The sequence below is a fragment of the Mobula hypostoma genome, chromosome 18 (genome assembly GCF_963921235.1).
Source record: "Mobula hypostoma chromosome 18, sMobHyp1.1, whole genome shotgun sequence".
Lineage (NCBI taxonomy): Eukaryota > Metazoa > Chordata > Chondrichthyes > Myliobatiformes > Myliobatidae > Mobula > Mobula hypostoma.
Genome location: NC_086114.1, coordinates 63,529,060 through 63,551,770, shown reverse-complemented (window position 1 = coordinate 63,551,770; position 22,711 = coordinate 63,529,060). Strand labels below are relative to the sequence as shown.

The 22,711-nt window shown below is 48.7% G+C and overlaps 2 protein-coding genes across 5 annotated transcripts in view; one reads left to right on the top strand and one right to left on the bottom strand.

Moving 5' to 3' along the window:
* The window catches only part of LOC134358598 (creatine kinase U-type, mitochondrial-like), a 71,912-nt gene that overhangs the window by 38,259 nt on the left and 10,942 nt on the right, over positions 1 to 22,711 (bottom strand). For both annotated transcript variants that reach the window (XM_063071016.1, XM_063071015.1), the window contains 3 exons: positions 16,510 to 16,708; positions 8,206 to 8,301; positions 7,018 to 7,239 (listed from right to left, as the gene is read on the bottom strand). In XM_063071016.1, the coding sequence (XP_062927086.1) occupies positions 7,018 to 7,239; positions 8,206 to 8,301; positions 16,510 to 16,708 (517 nt within the window). The remainder of the gene's footprint in view (positions 1 to 7,017; positions 7,240 to 8,205; positions 8,302 to 16,509; positions 16,709 to 22,711) is intronic.
* LOC134358597 (G-protein coupled receptor 161-like) overlaps positions 1 to 22,711 on the top strand; it is a 99,495-nt gene that overhangs the window by 70,501 nt on the left and 6,283 nt on the right. The window lies entirely within an intron of this gene.

The window sequence follows — 22,711 nt, the reverse complement described above, 5'->3', positions numbered from 1 at the left end:
GTTCTCTATGTCTGACCCTGACCCGTGTGTGTGATGGGACAGTGCGGGGGGACCTGTTCTCCATGTCTGACCTCTGCCCCGTGTGTGTGATGGGACAGTGTGGAGGGAGCTGTTCTCTATGTCTGTCCCCTGCCCTGGGAGTGTGTGATGGGACAGTGTGGAGGGAGCTGTTCTCTATGTCTGACTCCTGCCCCGTGTGAATGATGGGACAGTGTGGAGGAAGCTGCTCTCTCTGTCTGACCCTGCCCTGTGTGTGTGATGGGACAGTGCGGGGGGACCTGTTCTCTGTGTCTGACCCCTGCCCCGTGTGTGTGATGGGACAGTGTGGAGGGAGCTGTTCTCCATGTCTGACCCCTGCCCCGTGTGCGTGATTGGACAGTGTGGAGGGAGCTGTTCTCTATGTCTGACCCCTGCCCCGTGTGTGTGATGGGACAGTGTGGAGGGAGCTGTTCTCTATGCCTGACCCCTGCTGACCCTGCCCTGGGTGTGTGATGGGACAGTGTGGAGGGAGCTGTTCTCTATGTCTGACACCTACCCCGTGTGTGTGATGGGACAGTGTGGAGGGAGCTGTCCTCTATGCCTGACCCCTGCTGACCCTGCCCCGTGTGTGTGATGGGACAGTGTGAAGGGAGCTGTTCTCTATGCCTGACTCCTGTCCCGTGTGAATGATGGGACAGTGTGGAGGGAGCTGTTCTCTATGTCTGACCCCTGCTGACCCTGCCCCGTGTGTGTGATGGGACAGTGTGGAGAGAGCTGTTCTCTATGCTTGACCCCTGCTGACCCTGCCCTGTGTGTGTGATGGGACAGTGTGGATGGAGCTGTTCTCTGTGTCTGACCCCTGCCCCGTGTATGTGATGGGACAGTGTGGAGGGACCTGTTCTCTATGTCTGATCCTGCCCCGTGTGTGTGATGGGACAGTGCGGAGGGACCTGTTCTCTATGTCTGACCCCTGCACCGTGTGTGTGATGGGACAGTGTGTGGAGGGAGCTGTTCTCAATGTCTGACCCCTGCCACATGTGTGTGATGGGACAGTGTGGATGGAGCTGTTCTCTATGTCTGACTCCTGCCCTGGGAGTGTGTGATGGGACAGTGTGGAGGGAGCTGTTCTCTATGTCTGACTCCTGCCCCGTGTGAATGATGGGACAGTGTGGAGGAAGCTGTTCTCTATGCCTGACCTCTGCCCCGTGTGTGTGATGGGACGGTGTGGAGGGAGCTGCTCTCTATGTCTGACCCTGCCCCGTGTGTGTGATGGGACAGTGTGGAGGGAGCTGTTCTCTATGTCTGACCCCTGCTGACACTGCCTGGGAGTCTGTGATGGGACAGTGTGGAGGGAGCTGGTCTCTATGTCTAACCCCTGCCCTGGGAGTGTGTGATGGGACAGTGTGGAGGGAGATGTTCTCCATGTCTGACCCCTGCCCCGTGTGTGTTTGATGAGACAGCGTGGAGGGAGCTCTTCTCTATGTCTGACTCCTGCCTCGTGTGTGTGATGGGACAGTGTGGAGGGAGCTCTTCTCTATGTCTGACACCTGCCCCGTGTGTATGACTGGACAGTGTGGAGCGAGCTGTTCTCTATGTCTGACACCTGCCCCGTGTGTATGACTGGACAGTGTGGAGCGAGCTGTTCTCTATGTCTGATCCTGCCCTGTGTGTGTGATGGGATAGTGTGGAGGGAGCGGTTCTCTATTTTCGATCCCTGCCCCGTGTGTGTGATGGGACAGTGTGGAGGGAATGTTCTCTATGTCTGTCCCAGCCCTGGGAGTGCGACGAGTCAGTGTGGAGGGAGCATTTCTCTATGTCTGACCCCTGCCCCGTGCGTGTGATGGGACAGTGTGGAGGGACATGTTCTCTATGTCTGACCCCTGCCCCGTGTGTGTGATGGGACAGTGTGGAGGGAGATGTTCTCTATGTCTGACCCTGCCCCGTGTGTGTGATGGGACAGTGTGGAGGGAGATGTTCTCTCTGTCTGACCCTGCCCTGTGTGTGTGATGGGACAGTGCGGGGGGACCTGTTCTCTGTGTCTGACCCCTGCCCCGTGTGTGTGATGGGACAGTGTGGAGGGACCTGTTCTCCATGTCTGACCCCTGCCCCGTGTGTGTGATGGGACAGTGTGGAGGGAGCTGTTCTCTATGTCTGTCCCCTGCCCTGGGAGTGTGTGATGGGACAGTGTGGAGGGAGCTGTTCTCTATGTCTGACTCCTGCCCCGTGTGAATGATGGGACAGTGTGGAGGAAGCTGTTCTCTATGTCTGACCCCTGTCCCATGTGTGTGATGGGACAGTGTGGAGGGAGATGTTCTCTATGTCTGACCCTGCCCCGTGTGTGTGATGGGACAGTGTGGAGGGAGCTGTTCTCTATGTCTGACCCTGACCCGTGTGTGTGATGGGACAGTGCGGGGGGACCTGTTCTCCATGTCTGACCTCTGCCCCGTGTGTGTGATGGGACAGTGTGGAGGGAGCTGTTCTCTATGTCTGTCCCCTGCCCTGGGAGTGTGTGATGGGACAGTGTGGAGGGAGCTGTTCTCTATGTCTGACTCCTGCCCCGTGTGAATGATGGGACAGTGTGGAGGAAGCTGCTCTCTATGTCTGACCCCTGTCCCATGTGTGTGATGGGACGGTGTGGAGGGAGCTGTTCTCTATGTCTGACCCCTGTCCCATGTGTGTGATGGGATGGTGAGGAGGGAGCTGTTCTCTAGGTCTGATCCTGCCCCATGTGTGTGATGGGACAGTGTGGATGGAGCTGTTCTCTATGTCTGACCCCTGCTGACACTGCCTGGGAGTCTGAGATGGGACAGTGTGGAGGGACCTGTTCTCTGTGTCTGACCCCTGCCCCGTGTGTGTGATGGGAGAAGGTGGAGGGACCTGTTCTCTGTGTCTGACCCCTGCCCCGTGTGTGTGATGGGACAGTGTGGAGGGACCTGTTCTCCATGTCTGACCCCTGCCCCGTGTGTGTGTGATGAAACAGTGTTGAGGGAGCTCTTCTCTATGTCTGACCCTGCCCCGATGGTGTGATGGGATAGTGTGGAGGGAGCTCTTCTCTATGTCTGACTCCTGCCCCGTGTGTGTGATGGGACAGTGTGGAGGAAGCTGTTCTCTATGTCTGACCCCTGTCCCATGTGTGTGATGTGACGGTGTGGAGGGAGCTGTTCTCGATGTCTGACCCCTGTCCCTTCTGTGTGATGGGATAGTGTGGAGGGAGCGGTTCTCTATTTTCGATCCCTGCCCCGTGTGTGTGATGGGACAGTGTGGAGGGAATGTTCTCTATGTCTGTCCCAGCCCTGGGAGTGCGATGAGTCAGTGTGGAGGGAGCATTTCTCTATGTCTGACCCCTGCCCCGTGCGTGTGATGGGACAGTGTGGAGGGACATGTTCTCTATGTCTGACCCCTGACCCGTGTGTGTGATGGGACAGTGTGCAGGGAGCTGTTCTCTATGTCTGACCCCTGCCCCGTGTGTGTGATGGGACAGTGTGGAGGGAGATGTTCTCTATGTCTGACCCTGCCCCGTGTGTGTGATGGGACAGTGTGGAGGGAGATGTTCTCTCTGTCTGACCCTGCCCTGTGTGTGTGATGGGACAGTGCGGGGGGACCTGTTCTCTGTGTCTGACCCCTGCCCCGTGTGTGTGATGGGACAGTGTGGAGGGACCTGTTCTCCATGTCTGACCCCTGCCCCGTGTGTGTGATGGTACAGTGTGGAGGGAGCTGTTCTCTATGTCTGTCCCCTGCCCTGGGAGTGTGTGATGGGACAGTGTGGAGGGAGCTGTTCTCTATGTCTGACTCCTGCCCCGTGTGAATGATGGGACAGTGTGGAGGAAGCTGTTCTCTATGTCTGACCCCTGTCCCATGTGTGTGATGGGACAGTGTGGAGGGAGATGTTCTCTATGTCTGACCCTGCCCCGTGTGTGTGATGGGACAGTGTGGAGGGAGCTGTTCTCTATGTCTGACCCTGACCCGTGTGTGTGATGGGACAGTGCGGGGGGACCTGTTCTCCATGTCTGACCTCTGCCCCGTGTGTGTGATGGGACAGTGTGGAGGGAGCTGTTCTCTATGTCTGTCCCCTGCCCTGGGAGTGTGTGATGGGACAGTGTGGAGGGAGCTGTTCTCTATGTCTGACTCCTGCCCCGTGTGAATGATGGGACAGTGTGGAGGAAGCTGTTCTCTATGTCTGACCCCTGTCCCATGTGTGTGATGGGACGGTGTGGAGGGAGCTGTTCTCTATGTCTGACCCCTGTCCCATGTGTGTGATGGGATGGTGAGGAGGGAGCTGTTCTCTAGGTCTGATCCTGCCCCGTGTGTGTGATGGGACAGTGTGGATGGAGCTGTTCTCTATGTCTGACCCCTGCTGACACTGCCTGGGAGTCTGAGATGGGACAGTGTGGAGGGACCTGTTCTCTGTGTCTGAACCCTGCCCCGTGTGTGTGATGGGAGAAGGTGGAGGGACCTGTTCTCTGTGTCTGACCCCTGCCCCGTGTGTGTGATGGGACAGTGTGGAGGGACCTGTTCTCCATGTCTGACCCCTGCCCCGTGTGTGTGTGATGAAACAGTGTTGAGGGAGCTCTTCTCTATGTCTGACCCTGCCCCGATGGTGTGATGGGATAGTGTGGAGGGAGCTCTTCTCTATGTCTGACTCCTGCCCCGTGTGTGTGATGGGACAGTGTGGAGGAAGCTGTTCTCTATGTCTGACCCCTGTCCCATGTGTGTGATGTGACGGTGTGGAGGGAGCTGTTCTCTATGTCTGACCCCTGTCCCATGTGTGTGATGGGACAGTGTGGAGGGAGCTGTTCTCTATGTCTGATCCTGCCCCGTGTGTGTGATGGGACAGTGTGGATGGAGCTGTTCTCTATGTCTGACCCCTGCTGACACTGCCTGGGAGTCTGTGATGGGACAGTGTGGAGGGAGCAGTTCTCCATGTCTGACCCCTGCCCCGTGTGTGTGACGGGACAGTGTGGAGCGAGCTGTTCTCTATGTCTGATCCTGCCCCGTGTGTGTGATGGGACAGTGTGGAGGGAGCGGTTCTCTATTTTCGATCCCTGCCCCGTGTGTGTGATGGGACAGTGTGGAGGGAATGTTCTCTATGTCTGTCCCAGCCCTGGGAGTGCGATGAGTCAGTGTGGAGGGAGCATTTCTCTATGTCTGACCCCTGCCCTGGGAGTGTGTGATGAGACAGCGTGGAGGGAGCTCTTCTCTATGTCTGACCCTGCCCCGATGGTGTGATGGGATAGTGTGGAGGGAGCTCTTCTCTATGTCTGACACCTGCCCCGTGTGTGTGACGGGACAGTGTGGAGCGAGCTGTTCTCTATGTCTGATCCTGCCCTGTGTGTGTGATGGGATAGTGTGGAGGGACATGTTCTCTATGTCTGACCCCTGACCCGTGTGTGTGATGGGACAGTGTGCAGGGAGCTGTTCTCTATGTCTGACCCCTGCCCCGTGTGTGTGATGGGACAGTGTGGAGGGACCTGTTCTCTATGTCTGACCCCTGCCCTGGGAGTGTTGGATGGGACAGTGTGGAGGGTGCATTTCTCTATGTCTGACCCCTGCGCCGTGCGTGTGATGGGACAGTGTGGAGGGACATGTTCTCTATGTCTGACCCCTGCCCCGTGTGTGTGATGAGACAGTGTGGAGGGAGCTGTTCTCTATGTCTGACCCTGCCCTGTGTGTGTGATGGGACAGTGTGGGGGGACCTGTTCTCCATGTCTGACCCCTGCCCCATGTGTGTGATGGGACAGCGTGGAGTGAGCTGTTCCCATGTCTGACCCTTGCCCCGTGTGTGTGATGGGACAGTGTGGAGGGAGCTGTTCTCTATGCCTGACCCTGCCCCGCGTGTGTGATTGGACAGTGTGGAGGGAGCTGTTCTCCATGTCTGACCCCTGCCCCGTGTGTGTGATGGGACAGTGTGGAGGGACCTGTTCTCTATGTCTGACCCCTGCCCCGTGTGTGTGATGGGACAGTGTGGGGGGATCGGTTCTCTGTGTCTGACCCCTGCCCTGTGTGTGTGTGATGGGACAGTGTGGAGGGAGCTGTTCTCTATGTCTGACCCTGCCCCGTGTGTGTGATGGGACAGTGTGGGGTGATCTGTTCTCTGTGTCTGACCCCTGCCCTGTGTGTGTGATGGGACAGTGTGGAGGGTTCTGTTCTCCATGTCTGACCCCTGCCCCATGTATGTGATGGGACAGTGTGGAGGGAGCTGTTCTCCATGTCTGACCCTTGCCCCGTGTGTGTGATGGGACAGTGTCGAGGGAGCTGTTCTCCATGTCTGACCCCTGCACCGTGTGTGTGATGGGACAGTGTGGAGGGAGTTGTTCTCAATGTCTGACCCCTGCCACATGTGTGTGATGGGACAGTGTGGAGGGAGGTGTTCTCTATGTCTGTCCCTGCCCTGGGAGTGTGATGAGTCAGTGTGGAGGGAGCATTTCTCTATGTCTGACCCCTGCGCCGTGCGTGTGCTGGGACAGTGTGGAGGGACATGTTCTCTATGTCTGACCCCTGCCCCGTGTGTGTGATGGGACAGTGTGCAGGGAGCTGTTCTCTATGTCTGACCCCTGCCCCGTGCGTGTGATGGGACAGTGTGGAGGGACATGTTCTCTATGTCTGACCCCTGCCCCGTGTGTGTGATGGGACAGTGTGGAGGGAGCTGTTCTCTGTGACTGACCCTGCCCCGTGTGTGTGATGGGACATTGTGGAGGGACCTGTTCTCTGTGCCTGACCCCTGCCGTGTGTGTGTGATGGGACGGTGTGGAGGAAGCTGTTCTCTATGTCTGACCCCTGCTGACCCTGCCCTGGGGGTGTGTAATGGGACAGTGTGGAGGGAGCTGTTCTCTATGCCTGACCCCTGCCCCGTGTGTGTGATGGGACAGTGTGGAGGGACCTGTTCTCTGTGCCTGACCCCTGCCCTGTGTGTGTGATGGGACGGTGTGGAGGAAGCTGTTCTCTATGTCTGACCCCTGCCCCGTGTGTGTGACAGGGCAGCACCCACTCCACTCCCCCCCCACCCCCTGCAGAAGGGGAGCTGCCTGTTTCACATCTTACGTCGATGAGTTGCTGCTGCTCCTTCTCTGTCATGGTGGACAGACTGTAGTATCGTCCGGCCAGGTCTCCCTTCAGCCCAGCGAGGGCGTCCACGGTCACCCTCTCCACCTCTCTCCTCTCAGCCCGGGTACAGGCAGGGGGCATACTCAGCCCACGGATACTGCGACCCGTCCGCACGCGGGAGGACAGCACGTAACTCTCATCTAACTGCCCGCCTCTGATCTGCAGTAAGGGTAAAAACAGAGAACGGTCAAAAAGCCAGACAAGGCTGTGAATAATTCATTAGTCTGGCCGTGGATTTAGAGTGAGAAATACTGAACACAAGAGATGCTGGAAATCCAGGGCAAAACACACAAAATGCCGGAGGAACTCAGCAGGTTAGGCAGCATCTATGGAGGGGAATAAGCAGTCGATATTTTGGGCCAAGACCCTTCATCGCGACTGGAGAGGAAGGGGGGAAGAAGCCAGAATAAGAAAGGGGGCAGAAGGATTAATACAAGGGGCAGGTGATAAAGAAATCAGGTGAGTTAACTTTGATAAGAGCTGGCCAGTTCTGACACAAACTGGGAAGCCTGGTTATTTGAAACTGTTGCGTTCATTCACGGCTGGAACGTGCTGAATTGGAGGATGAGCTGTTTTTCCTGGAGCTCGCACTGAGCAGTGTTAAGGTGCAGAAAATAAGGGACATGGAATACACAAACCAGCAGTACCAGTGAGACGGAGCAATCAAGTGACAGGGAAATGGAACCTCAGGGCTGGTGTGGACTGGTGAAAAGAACATTTAGGTTTCTGGATATCGAGTTGGGAAGTGTTAACGGAGTCAGATACGCGATGGACATTTAAGAGGTTCTTAGATAGGCAAATGGATGAAAGATAAATGGAGAGGTGTGGGGGAGGGAAGGGTTAGGTTGATCTTAAAGGGTCAGCACAACATCATGGGCCGAAGGGCCTGTATTATGTTGTACTGTTCTATGTTCACCTCTCTCGCCCACTCGTATTGTGAGACTTTCCTTAAAACCAGTCTCCTTGGTCAAACGTTTTGTCATTAGTTCTGATATCACACGGAAACCCAGCATTAAATTATGTTTGACTGTGAAGCCTCTTGAAGTACTTTCCACATCAAAGGTGCCGTATTAGCTGTTACTTGTTGGCCAATAATTTCTCCCCGTGGTTTACATCTACACTCACTTTACTTGCGTCCAAGTCCGTGGGGTGTTTCATGGTCCTCGGATCATATCCATTGTGTCTTTCCATGATCACAGGGTCAAAAATTTCAGCAAAGACCTGCAGCATTGAAGGAGACAGTGTTAGGAAATCATAAACACAAGACTTTGCAGATGCTGGAAATCTGGAGCAACACACACAAAATGCTGGAGAAACTCAGCAGGTCAGGCAGCATCTATGGAGGGAAATAAACATTTTGCGCTGAGACCCTTCATCAGGAGCATTAGGAAATGTTTCCTGGAGGTAACACCAAGGAATTCAGCTTAGTATCTGGAGAAAGGTTTCACCACACACAGGGCAGTCACAGGTCTGTCACCAACAACTGCACATTTTGTAGTCCCACCAAGGTCAAGTCGACGAGGACTCAATGCTGTGATAGATGTGTAGATGCAAGGACCTACAACTCACAGGGTCCCAAGGCGCAAGTGTGAAGCCCTGAATCCAGAGGCTTAAGTACAAATCAAACTTACATGCAGGAGGGTGTCAATTCGAAATTGCATTGTTAAAAAGATTAAAACATTAGTTTTATTATAAGATTAAAACATTAGTTTTATTAGTTTTATTAGTTGTATGCACATCGAAACACACAGTGAAATGCATTGTTCATCACACCAGAGCTCTGTCTGACTGAGATGAACGATAAACCTTCCTCGGACATTATTTCATAGAAGAAATGGTGACTTGCACTGAATATGAGATGTTGCTGCTCTACTCTCATCATGGCAGTAGAGGAGGCCATGGGCCAACATGTCAGAATGGGAATGGGAAGTAGAATTCAAATGGGTGATCACCAGGAAATCTCACCCACTGTGGCGAATGGAGTGAAGGTGATTGACAAAGTGGTTGTATAGAATATTGTCAACCGGAGCTCTGCATATGGCTTTGTACATTGAAGGTGCTACAGAAAAGGTTCACTAGGTAATGAAGGCCTTTATGTGGTTGAGCCATTTTGGACTATAGACAGATGAGAGGCGATCTTGTTGAAGCATATTGGATTGCAAAGGCGATTGACCGAGCGGAACTGATAAGATGTTTCTTCGAGTGGGTGGAATTAAAATATTGAAGGGCCTAGATAGAGTGGATGTGGAGAGGATATTTCCAATAATGGGAGAATCTAAGACCAGAGCGCTGCAGAATAGATGGATATCCTTTTAGAAACAGAGAGGAGGACAGATTCCTTTAGCTGGTGGTGGGGGTGGGGGGGGGGTGAATCTGAGGAATTCATTGCCACAGGAGGTCAAGTCATTGGGTATACTTAAAGTGGAAGTTGACAGATTCCTGATTAGTAAGGGTATCAAAGGTTACAAAGAGAAGGCAGCAGAATGGTGTTGAAACAGATAATAAATCAACGATGATGGAATGGTGGAGCAGACTGACGGGCTGAATGGCCCAATTTTGTCCTGTGTCTGATGGTCTTATAGATGTATCTGGAATTAGGGTTCACAGTTTTCAAATAATTTTGTCCTGTGTCTTATGGTCTTGTAGATGTATCTGGAATTAACGTTCAGTTTTAGAAGAAGGGATCAGTCCTCTCCAATGGAGGGATCTCTTCTCAGAAAAATGAGCATCTTTGGTCATTTTCTTCTCCAGGATGTGGAATCGGGTTTCATGATTCAGGATTCTTTGTGTTTATTCTTCAGAACACGAGTGTAGAGGAGAATGAAATGATTGTTCACTCAGATGTACTCTGAGGAAACAACAGGCAGGATAGACAACAGGGAGTCAGTGGGCATTGTTTACTTGGATTTTCAGAAGGCCTGTGACGAGGTGCTGTGCACGAGGCTGTTTAACAAGACAAGAGCCTGTGGTATTACAGGAAAGATACCAGACATCCCACCTCTCCCGGAACTTCCGGGGGTCTCCCGTATATTAATAGTGGCTCCCTGATGCCCGCAAATTATATACAATATCACGGAAGTCAATTTTTTTGACAGCGAGCGAGAGTAAAGCAAGAGAGAGCGCGAAAGCGACCACGAGAGAGAGTGTGCGCACGAGCGAGAGCGCGCGAGAGAGAGCGCAAGCGAGAGAGGAAGCAAGCGAGAACGCTTGAGAGTGCGCGAGAGAGAGAGCGAGAGCGCGCGCCATGGCAGAGTGCTCCAAAAAAAAAATAAAACGTACGCCACCCCAGACTACACTAAAGTGTACCCCTGCCTAATAGGGGTCAAAATAATGACAGTGTTGCTCGCTGCACTGTTTGCATCAGTGACTTTTCTATTGCCCATGGTGGGTTAAGACTGTAAAAGACATGTTGAGGTGAGTTTAACAGGTGTTGTTCATTCATTAGCATAGCTAGTGTTATTTAAACTAGGGGGCCAGCTGCTAAGGAGCTACTCTATTGCAGACATCCCACCTCTCCCGGAAGTCTCCGGCAAATTGATGGTGCTACCTCCCTGAAATGAGTTTTTGCAGGGTGGGATGTCTGAGATACTAACATAGATAGAAGATTGGCTGATTTGCAGGAGGCAAAGAGTTGGAATAAAGGCTTCAGGCAGTAGATGGGTGACCACAAGGAGAAGTAAGGGATTTCCTGTGGCCACTCTTCTCAGCAACTGGTATCCTGTTTGGATACTGCTGGAGGATGACCACCTACCGGGGACCAGCAGCAGCCACCAGGCCAGAGGCACTGTGGCCAGCTCTGAGGCTCAGCGAGGAAGGGCAAATTCAAGCAGAGTGCTGGTGATAGGAGACTTGATAGTTTGGGGTATGGACAGCAGACTCTACGGCAGCGGAAGAGAAGCCAGGGTGGTGTGTTGCCTCCCAGGTGTCTCAGAGCGGCTGCAGAATATTCTCAGGAGGGAGGGTGGGCAGCCGGTGTCGTGGTGCACAAAGGTGTGGGGAGGGGGGAGAAGTCCTGTGCAGTGAGTCCTGGGACAAGGCTGAAGAACAGGACATCCAAGGTACAGTAGTAATCTCTGGATTACTCCCAGTGCCACGTGCCAGTCAGGGTAGGTATAGGATGATGGTACACATGATTGTGTGGCTGAGGAACTGGTGCAGGGGGCAGAATATCAGATTTCTGGATCATTGGGGTCTTTTCTGGGGAAGGTATGACCTGTATAGAAGGAATGGATTACACCTGAACCCAAGGGGGATCAATACTCTTGCAGGCAGGTTTTCTAGAGCTTTGGGAAGGGTTTAAACTAAATTGGTAAGGGAATGGGAACTGAAGTGATAGGGCATTTGCTATACAAGTTGATGCTGTACTTTGTGAGACTGTAAGGATGGATAGGCAGATGAGAGGGCAAATTTGAAAAAGGTGATGGATATTGGACTGAAGGTGTTATATTTGAAAGTGTGCTCTATACAGAATAAGGTAGCTGATCTTGTAGTGCAGTTAGAGATTGGCAGGTATGATGTTGTGGGCATCACTAAGGCGTGGCTGAAAGAAGATCACAGTTCGGAGCTTAACATCCAAGGGTACACCTTAATAGAAAGGAAAGGCAGCCAGGTAGAGGGAGTGTCTGGCTCTAATGGTTAAAAAATGAAATCAAATCCTCAGAAAGAGGAGACATAGGACTGGAAGATGTAAAATCCTTGTGGACCAAGTTAAGAAACTGCAACAATAAAAATACACTGATGGGAGTTATATACATGCCGGGATGTGGGATATAAATTACAATGGGAGATAGAAAAGGCATGCAAGTAAAGACAACATTACAATAATCATTGGGGTTTCAATATGCAGGTAGATTGGGAAAATCAGGTTGGTGCTGGATCCCAAGAGGAGGAATTTGTAGAATACTTACGAAATGGCTTTTTAAGGCAGCTTTTGGTTGATCACATTAGGGGAAAGGCAGTTCAGATTGGGTGTTGTGTAATGAACTAGATTTGATTAGTGAGCTTAAGGCAAAGGAACCCTTAGGAGGCAGTGATCATAATATGATAGAATTTACCTGGCAGTTTGAGAGGTGGAAGGTAGAGTCAGATGTATCAATATTACAGTGGAGTAAAGGGAATTATAGAGGCATGAGCGAGGAGCTGGCTAAAGTTGATTGGAAGGGAACAATAGTCAGAATGGTAACAGAACAGCAATGGCTGGAGTTTCTGGGAGCAACTTGGATGGTGCAGGATAGGTACTTCCCAAAGACGAAGAAGTACTGTAAAGGGACAAGGAAGTCAAAGACAGCATAACAGCAAAAGAGAGGGCATATAATATAGCAAAAATTAATGCAAAGTAAGAGGATCAGGAGGTTTTTAAAAACACACAGAAGGCAACAAAAATTAAGGAGAGAAAAGATGAAATATGAAGATAAGCTAGCCAAAAATATCAAAGACAATATCAATAGTTTTTATCAGACACAGAAAGAGAAAATGAGAGGCCACAGTGAATATTGGACAGCTGGAAAATTACACTGGAGGTAGTAATGGGTGAAAAAGAAATGACAGATGAACTTTGAATTGAACTGAATTAACTTTATTTCTTACATCCTTCACATACATGAGGTGTAAAAATCTTTGTTATGTCTCCGTCTGAATGTGCAGATTATAGCAATTTATAATAAATAGTATGTACAGTAAGATATACAACAGAATAGTCAATATAATTTAGAAATACAATTGCGTCAGCACTGCAACCCATCATATGATGAAAACACTGAGGAGAGGATACTTTCCATCCCCACACTGGCAATTTTGGCTGATAACAACCTACTAAGTTACCTAAATAATATTGACAGCCCGTGGGTGAAATGGACTCTTAAAATATGGAAAACTATTATAAAAGAATATAAACTAGAGAGGGACATTGCAATTCTTAAATGGCGTGCATATGACTCGGATTTTATGCTGAATAAACTGGATACTAGATTTAAGGACTGGACGGCTAAAGGAATAACAGCTATTTGCAATATAATGAAAGGAGGAACACTTCAGTTTTGAAATGCTCAAAGAGAAACACTTATTAGAAAAACAAGACTTTTACCGGTATTTACAGATGCGACTGTATGTTAATAGGACGGTTAAAAATGTGACCAAGGCAAGTACATGTCTGATAGAGCTATTTAGAAAAGCATATAATTCAGAAAACAGTAGCAGAATAATTTCAAGCGTATAAATGGGTTTGTCAAATCTTAAAATGCATTCGACTTCATACATTAAAACAAAATGGGAGAAGGAAGGAAGGGTAATAATATCTGAGGAAGACTGGACAATGATATGGAGGTATCAGTGGAAGTGTACCAGTTCACAGAAATGGAGGGAGTTCGGGTGGAAAAACCTGATAAGATATTTCATTACACCCTCTCAGAAATCCCATTATGATAGTAACCCCCCTGCTTGCTGGAGAAATTGTGGAAATCAAAATGCAAACTATTACCATATTTTCTGGGAATGCCCCGTTATCAAAGACTATTGGAGTGAGATACATAATGCCCTACAAGACATCTTTAAATGTGAAATACCCTTAGAGAGTGGCCACTTTATCTGCTGCACCTGTGCACCTGCTCATTAATGCAAATATCTAATCAGCCAATCATGCAGCAGCAACTCAATGCATAAAAGCATGCAGACATGGTCAAGAGGTCCGGTTGTTGTTCAGACCAACATCCGAATGGGGGAAGAAATGTGATTGAAATGACTTTGACTATGGAATGATTGTTGGTTCCAGACGGGGTGGTTTGAGTGTCTCAGAAACTGCTGATCTCCTGGGATTTGCACGCACAACAGCCTCTAGAGCTTACAGAAAATGGTGCAAAAAAACAACAAAAAAAAACATCCAGTGATTGGCAGTTCTGTGAGTGAAAATGCCTCGAGGTCAGAGGAAATGGCCAGATTGGTTCAGGCTAACAAGAAGGTGACAGTAACTCGAATAACCTTGCATTACATCAGTGATGTGCAGAAGAGCAACTCTGAACGCACAAATGACGAACTGCGAAGTGGATGGGCGACAGCAGCAGAAGACAATGAATATACATTCAGTGCCACTTTGTTAGGTACAGGACTATGCATACATTAAGTGATGATGGTGATGATAGGATGGGTAATGGGTGAGGGTGCTGATCAGTTTGGGGGAAGAAACAGATTTTGAATCTAGTGGTCCTGACATGGATGCTCTGTAGCCTCTTCCCTGATGGGAGTGGGACAAACAGGAACTAAAAGGGAGTCAAGGAGTTTCTGGAGGGAATGGGAAAGTGTTGTTGAGGTCATACAGTAATTGGATGACCAAATGCAGTTTCAAATGGCAGAGACTGTTTGAAGACTTGACTAGCTTACCCTTCCTCACAATGTTCTTAATATATCCATGATCATTCTTCAGTGCTGTGGGCGATCATGGTGTTGATAATGATTGTTCTTGGCAAATTTTTCTACAGAAGTGGTTGCCATTACCTTCTTCCGGACAGTGTCTTTACAAGACAGGTGATCCCAGTCAGTTTCATTGGGATTGTGGGAACGAGGATCCCGTTCAACTTCATTGGAATTGTGGAAACCATCTTCCCAATCAGTTTCATTGGGATTTTTCACTGGGATTGAGGGAACATGGGTCCCAGTAAGTTTCATTGAGATTTTGGGAATGGGGATCCAGGTCAGTTTAGTTGGGATTGTGGGAACCATCTTCCCGGTCAGTCTAATTTTAAGGAATTTATTGGATGGGGGTGGTAGGTGGAGGATGTCAGAGGTAATTTTTTTTTTTGCACATAGTATAGTGCGTGTGATAGATCTATATGGAAAACCATGGTCACCAAAGTCTGCATTGGATATGGTACCTAGACAGACAGACATAGTGGGTGCAATGTATGCCCTGCTGGGGCTGGTGGTAAATGTAGATACATTCAGGATACTTAAGAAACTCTTAGAAAGACACATGGATGACGGGAAAATGGAGGGCTCTGTGGGAGAAAAGGGTTAAACTGATCTTAGAGTTGGTTAAAAGGTTGCCACAACATTGCGGTCCCAAGGGCCTGTACTGTGCTGTAATGTTCTATGTCCTATAGGAAGGATATGGATGCCCTGGAGAGGGTGCGGAGGAGGTTCACCTGGATGTTATTTGTGATGGAGCGCTTCAGTTATGACGTGACTGAGTTTGTTTCCTTAGAATAAAAGAGGCTGATTGAGTGTGCATTCCCAATGAGGTCCCCAGCCACTCCATCATGTGCACTAGCCTCTCCAACATCCAGGACATCTTCAAAAGGCAATGCTTCAAAAGAGTGTCAATAATTATAAGGACCCTCATTACCCATGACATGCCCTCTTGTCTTTACTAACATCAGAGAGGAGGTACAGGAACATAAAGACCTACTCCCAAAGCTTTAGGAACAGCTTCTTCTCCTCCACAATCCGATTCCTGAACAATGAACCCATGAACACCAACTCACTATTTTGCTCTCCTCCCCCCCCCCACCACCACTGTGCTATCCTTCTTCTGGGCGTGTCTTTACAAGACGGGTGACCCCAGCCATTATCAATACTCTTCAGAGATTGTCTGCCTGGTGTCAGTGGTCACATAACCAGGACTTGTGATCTGCACCGGCTGCTCGTACGAACATCCACCAGCTGCTCCCGTGGCTTCATGTGACCCTGATCGGGGGCTGAGCAGGTGCTACACCTTGCCCCAGGGTGACCTGCAGGCTAGCGGATGGAAGGAGCAGGACTTTCATATGATGAAAGACTGGATCGACTAGGCTTGTACTCGTTGGAATTTAGAAGATTGAGGGGGGATCTTATTGAAATGTATAAAATCCTAAAGGGATTGGACAGGCTAGATGCAGGAAGATTGTTCCCGATGTTGGGGAAGTCCAGAACGAGAGGTCACAGTTTGAGGATAAAGGGGAAACCTTTTAGGACCGAGATTAGGAAAAACTTCTTCACACAGAGAGTGGTGAATCTGTGGAATTCTCTGCCACAGGAAACAGTTGAGGCCAGTTCATTGGCTATATTTAAGAGGGAGTTAGATATGGCCCTTGTGACTAAAGGGATCGGGGGTATGGAGGGAAGGCAGGTACAGGGGTCTGAGTTGGATGATCAGCCATGATCATACTGAATGGCGGTGCAGGCTCGAAGGGCCGAATGGCCTACTCCTGCACCTATTTTCTATGTTTCTAACATCTCCTTTGGTAGAGACGTATCTCCACCCCACCACCTTCTTAATATATTACAATATACTTCTTTACTTAACATATTACAACAGTGATTGTGAGATACTTTGGGATGCCCTCAGTATGCAAAAGGTGCTGGAGAAACTTGTCTGAAATTAAGTGATTTAATCCCACTGGTTTTCCTCCTTTATCCACACTCACTGCCCAGCGACCCAGGGGAAGACCGTTGTCCTTTTACCTCATAGGACTCCTCGTCGCCCGCGACCATGCCAACGGTCTTGATGAACGGATGTCCAGGATTGTCCACTCCTGTCTGGATGCACTGATCCAGTGTCCAGCCATTGGGTGTGGTCTTGTCCCGAAGTCTGGCATATATTGCAGGGGTCAGGCAGGAGGACATGCAGTTGTTGTGCTTTCGAAGGTCAGGGTAGTCGGCACTGAGAACATAAAGAAGAATAATGTCACAATTACAACATCTTTGTCGGACTTTAAACAGCAGAGATGCCAAAGATGCTTCACAGGACTACAATCAGTGAAGATCAAGGAGTCAAAGGAGGAGACGTTAATGCTACGTGTCTGACAGGAGGCTATAGATGTTGAGAGACACTGTGGGTGAAAGGCAGTCTGACTAATAAATTTTATTCATCAGGGTAGATACTTAAAATGTTCAAAGTAAATTTTATTATCGAAGTACATATATGTCACCATATACAACCCTGAGATGCATCTTCTTGTGGGCATACTCAATAAATCCACTGAATAATAACAATAATATAATCAACAAATGACTGCACAACTACGGCATTCAAACAGAGTGCAGAAAACAACACTGTGCAAATATAAAAAGAAGAAATAATCATAAATAAATAAGCTATAAATATCGAGAACATGAGATGAAGAGTCCTGGAAAGCGAGTCCATAGGTTGTGGGAACGGTTCAGTGATGGGGGTGAGTGAAGTTATCATCTTTGTCTCAACAGCCCGATGGTTGAGGAGCATTAACTGTTCCTGAACCTGGGGGTGAGAGTCCCGAGGCTCTGGTATCACCTTCTTCCTGACAGCAGCCAGTGATAAGAGAGTGGTGGGGGTCCCTGATGATGGATGCTGCTTTCTTGCAACAGTATTTCATGGAGGTGTGCTCAATGGTAGGAGGACTTTACCCATGATGAACTGGGCCGTTTGCACTACTTTTCGTAGGATTTTCTGTTCAAGGACATTTGTTTTTCCATACCAGGCTGTGATGCAACCAGTCGATATACTCTCCACCACACACCTACAGTAGTTTGTCAAAGTTTTAGAAGCTGCACAGAAAGTTGCTGACCCTCCCCACCTCTGATCCTCCAGTAAGGACTGGCTCATGGACCTCTGCTTTCCTTCCGAAGACTATAATCAGCTCCTTGGTCTTGCTGACATTGAGTGAGAGGTTGTTGCTGTGGCACTACTCAGCCAGATTTTCAATCTCCCTCCTTCCCTGCAGGCTAGCAGAGGGAAGGAGTGCCTTACACCTCTTCTGGTAGAGACTTATCTCTACCCTGCCACCCAGAGGGACATTTAGGAGGCTCTTCGATAGGCACGTGTATGAAAGAAAAATGGAGGACTATGAGAGAGGGAAGGGTTAGAATCATCTTGCAATAGGATAAAATATCAGCACTACATTATAGACTGAAGGGCCTGTATTACTGTGCTGGTCTATTGTCTATGTTCTATGATTATAATCTCAACTCTGCATTCGTGTGTCCTCCCCCCTTGCTTTTCATGAATCTATTTAACTCTGTTTTTAAAATATTAAAATACTTTGTCTGCAAAGGTCTTCAGGGAGCATTCCAAAGACCCACCTTAGAGAACAAGAGATCCTCAGCTGTTTTAAGCAGCTGACCCATTAATTTTAAAAGGGAAAATCCTAGTCACAGAGCCGTGGAGTTACACAGCATGGAACAGGCCCTCTGGCCCAGCTGGTTCATGCTGACCAAGGTCCCCCATCCAAAGATGTCCCATTGGCCCATGAGTGGCCTTCTAAACCTTTCCAAGCTATGTAGCTAGGCAAATGTCTTTTAAATGTTGTTATTGTACCTGCCTCAGCCACTTCCTCTGGCAGCTCTTCCCACACAGATAACACTCTGTGTAATAAAGGTTGCCCATCAGGTTCGTAATAAATTCTAACAACAGGAATTCTGCAGATGCTGGAAACTCAAGCAACACACATCAAAGTTGCTGGTGAACGCAGCAGGCCAAGCAGCATCTGTAGGAAGAGGTGCAGTCGACGTTTCAGGCCGAGACCCTTCAGCCACACATTTTAATTCCACATCCCATTCCCATTCTGACATGTCTATCCACGGCCTCCTCTACTGTAAAGATGAAGCCACACTCAGGTTGGAGGAACAACACCTTATATTCCATCTGGGTAGCCTCCAACCTGATGGCATGAACATTGACTTCTCTAACTTCCGCTAATGCCCCACCTCCCCCTCGTACCTCATCTGTTACTTATTTTTATACACACATTCTTTCTCTCACTCTCCTTTTTCTCCCTCTGTCCCTCTGAATATACCTCTTGCCCATCCTCTGGTTCCCCCCCGCCCTTGTCTTTCTTCCCGGACCTCCTGTCCCATGATCCTCTCGTATCCCCTTTTGCCAATCACCTGTCCAGCTCTTGGCTCCATCCCTCCCCCTCCTGTCTTCTCCTATCATTTTGGATCTCCCCCTCCCCCCTCCAACTTTCAAATCCCTTACTCACTCTTCCTTCAGTTAGTCCTGACGAAGGGTCTCGGCCCGAAACGTCAACTGCACCTCTTCCTAGAGATGCTGCCTGGTCTGCTGCATTCACCAGCAACTTTGATGTATGTTCCTAATAAATTCTTCTCCTCTCACCTATGGTCTCTAACTCTTGATTTCCCAACCGTGATTTTAAAAAGAACAGTGCATTTGGCCTTTCCATGCCATTATGATTTTATGCAGCTCTACAAGATCATCTCTCAATCTCTTGCTCCAAGTTCTAGATTCTCCCACAGGAGAAAACTTTCTCTCCACATTCACCGTGTTGTAGATTGTTTCACGGCACCAAATTAATTTTAAATCAAGGTCGAAGGACAGCCGCAGTTTTCCTAAGCACCGAAGTAACACAGAATGGCCCATGAAAGTCATTGTCTTGAATATATCATAAACTCGCAGTCACAGAACACTACAGCACTGAAACAGGCCCTTTGGCCCATCTAGTCCATGCCGAACTATTCATCTACCGAGTCCTATCAACCTGCACCCGGACCTCAGCCCTCCATACCCCTTCCATCCATCTACCTAACCAAATTTCTCTTAAATGTTGATATTGAACCTGCACCCACCTCTTCCACTGGCAGCTCATTCTCCACTCTCACCACCCTCTGAGCGAAGAAACTCCCCCTCAGTTTCCCCTTAAACTTTTCACCTTTCATCCTTAACCTGTGACCTCTAGTTCGAGTCTCACCCAATCTTAGAGGAAAAAGACTACTTATATTGACCCAAACAACAGGAATTCTGCAGATGCTGGAAATTCAAGCAACACACATAAAAGTTGCTGGTGAACGCAGCAGGCCAGGCAGCATCTCTAGGAAGAGGTGCAGTCGACGTTTCAGGCCGAGACCCTTAGTCCTGACGAAGGGTCTCAGCCTGAAACGTCGACTGCACCTCTTCCTAGAGATGCTGCCTGGCCTGCTGCGTTCACCAGCAACTTTGATGTGTGTTACTTATATTGACCCTATCTATACCCTCATGATTTTGTATCCCTCTATCAAATATCTCATTATCGTACGCTCCAGGGAATAAAGTCTGAACCTGTCAACCTTTCACTTTAACTCAGGTCCTCATGTCCCAAAGACATCCTTGCAAATTTTCTCTCAACTCTGTCAATTTCTGTTGAGAATTCCTCCTTTGTTGAGCAGTTTTTAGTTTGCCCAATCAGCAAACTGTAAGATCAAAGCAATATTGTCCACGATGCCGCCCAGGCGCCACGGTAACACAGCAGTTAGTGCGACACTATTACAGCTCAGGAGTTCAGGGTTCAATTCCAGAGCCATTCTATAAGGAGTTTCTGCTCGTCCTCCCTGTGGAAGCACACATAAGAGAAGATCTGCGGATGCTGGAAATCCAAGTGACACACACAAAATGCTGGAGGATCTCAGCAGGCCACTGGTCATTGTAAATTGTCGTGTGATTAGGTTAGGGATAACAGGGGTTGTGGGGTTGCTGGGACAGTGTGGCTTAAAGGGCTGGAAAAACCTTTGTGCTGTATTGCCAAAATAAAAATAAAAAATACAAATAATTCTCTGAGCTGAGCTCCTGTGTGACAGCAGCTTAGGCTATGAGGAAATCCCCTCCCTGCTGACTGCAAGCCCCAATTCTAAGATTTCAGGGCACAACTTTAAAACCATAAGACTTAGGAACAGAATTAGGTCATTCAGCCCATCGACTCCACCATTCTATCATGGTTGATTTATTATCCCTACCCTGCTACCCCCACTCCTAACCTTTGACAGTCTTACTAATCAAGAACCTTTCAACCTCCACTTTACATATACTCAATGACTTGGCCTCCACAGTCATCCTAACAATGAATTCCATAGATTAGCCCTCTGGCCAAAGTTTCTCCTCATTTCTGTTCTAAAGGGACAGCTTTCTATTCCGAGGCTTTGCCCTGTGGTCCTAGACTCCCCTACTATTAGAAACATCCTCTCCACATCCACTCTATTTCAGCTTTTCAATATTCAGTAGGTTTTAATAAGATCCTTCCTCATTCTTCTAAACTCCAGTGAGTATAGGCCCAGAGCCATCAAACACTCCTTATACATTAACCCTTTCATTTCCAGGATAATTCTCATAAACCTCTCTGGACCCTCCCCAAAGCCAGCACATCTCTTCTTAGATAAGGGGCCCAAATTTGCTCACGATATTCCAAGTGCAGTCTGAATAATGCCTTAAAAATCCTTAGCATTATATCCTTGTTTTTATATTCTACTCCTCTAGAAATGAATGCTAACATTGCGTTTCCTTCATTGCTATCGACTCAACCTGCAGGTTAAACTTTAGGGAACCCTGCACAAGGAATTGCAAGTTCCTTTGCACTTCTAAGTTCTGAATTCACTCCGTTTTAAAAATATACTACGTCTTTATTCCTTCTACCAAAGCACTTGACTGTACACTTCCCTACGCTGCAGCCTATCTGCTGCTTCTTGGCTCATTCTTCCAATCTGTCCAAGTCCTGCTGATTCTGTATGACACTTTTGGTATACTGCTAGAGGAAAATCTCTCTGTCAGAGTGGCTGTCTTTTAAATATGCTGATAAATCCCATCTACTCTCTCAGATAAAATAGACCATCCATTGACATTACATTGATAGATATGTGTTGGCTAGGGACGTGGAGTGTGGGGGATTGACTTTGCAATATTCATCCAGCATCACACCTCCAAGAGGACCACAACCTTGTGTGCCTCAGTGACCCAGAGAGCTGAGTTGACTGGACTCAGGGGTTTGTGCTTTGACCCTTGGTGGAGTCAGCCATGCCAAATAGGTCAAAGGGTAGAGGCCAGACTAAGAGAGGTCCACCGGTTCTCCAGGTTTGTTGGGGGGGGGGGTGTTCAGCTCGAAGCTAACAAACAGGACTGGTTAAAAAACTTATGAAAACAGCAATGATAATTCTTTGTATATGGGAGTGTGACAGTATTCTGGAGTCTCTACCTGCTACACTCACAACACGCTGGAGGAACTCAGCAGGTCGGGCAGTACATGCCGAGAGTATGCGACTGGCGTGGTGAAGGAAGCCCTAAACACCATCAGGGATGGAGAACCTCCATCGCTGCCCTAAACACCAGCGGCATAATGGACAGTAAGCAAACACGCTAACACCACATGGTCGGTAATAGATTGTTATTTGTGAAAGATTTCTGCCAGTAATTAGATACATTGCAACAGTTGAAGTTAACGGCAGCACGTTTAGCATAACACAATGACAGCACCAGCAGGCGGGCTTCAATCCCTACTGCTGTCTGTAAGGAGTTTGCACGTTCTCCTCACGAACACACGGGTTTCCTCAGGGTGCTCGTTTCCTCCCAGTCTGAAGGCGTACAGGTTAGGGTTAGCAAGTTGTTGGGGCCAGAAGCACGGCGTCACTTGCAGGCTGCCCCCAGCACACATTCGGACCGGTCCTGTGCATTTCACTGTATATTCCAGTGTTTCAACGTATGTGACAATAAAGCTAACATTAAAAATATCTTAACTACACATTAAAAATTACTGTAATAGTTCTGAAGTGTAATGACAACTGTTTATTCCTCTCCATTGGTGCTGCCTGACTTGCAGAGTTCTTCCAGTGTTTTGTGTGTGCTTGTGTTAACTGTAAAGTGTCTCTAGATAACCTGGAAGTTTAAAAGGCACTCTAGAGATACAAGTGCTTTCTTTTACAAAATTGCACA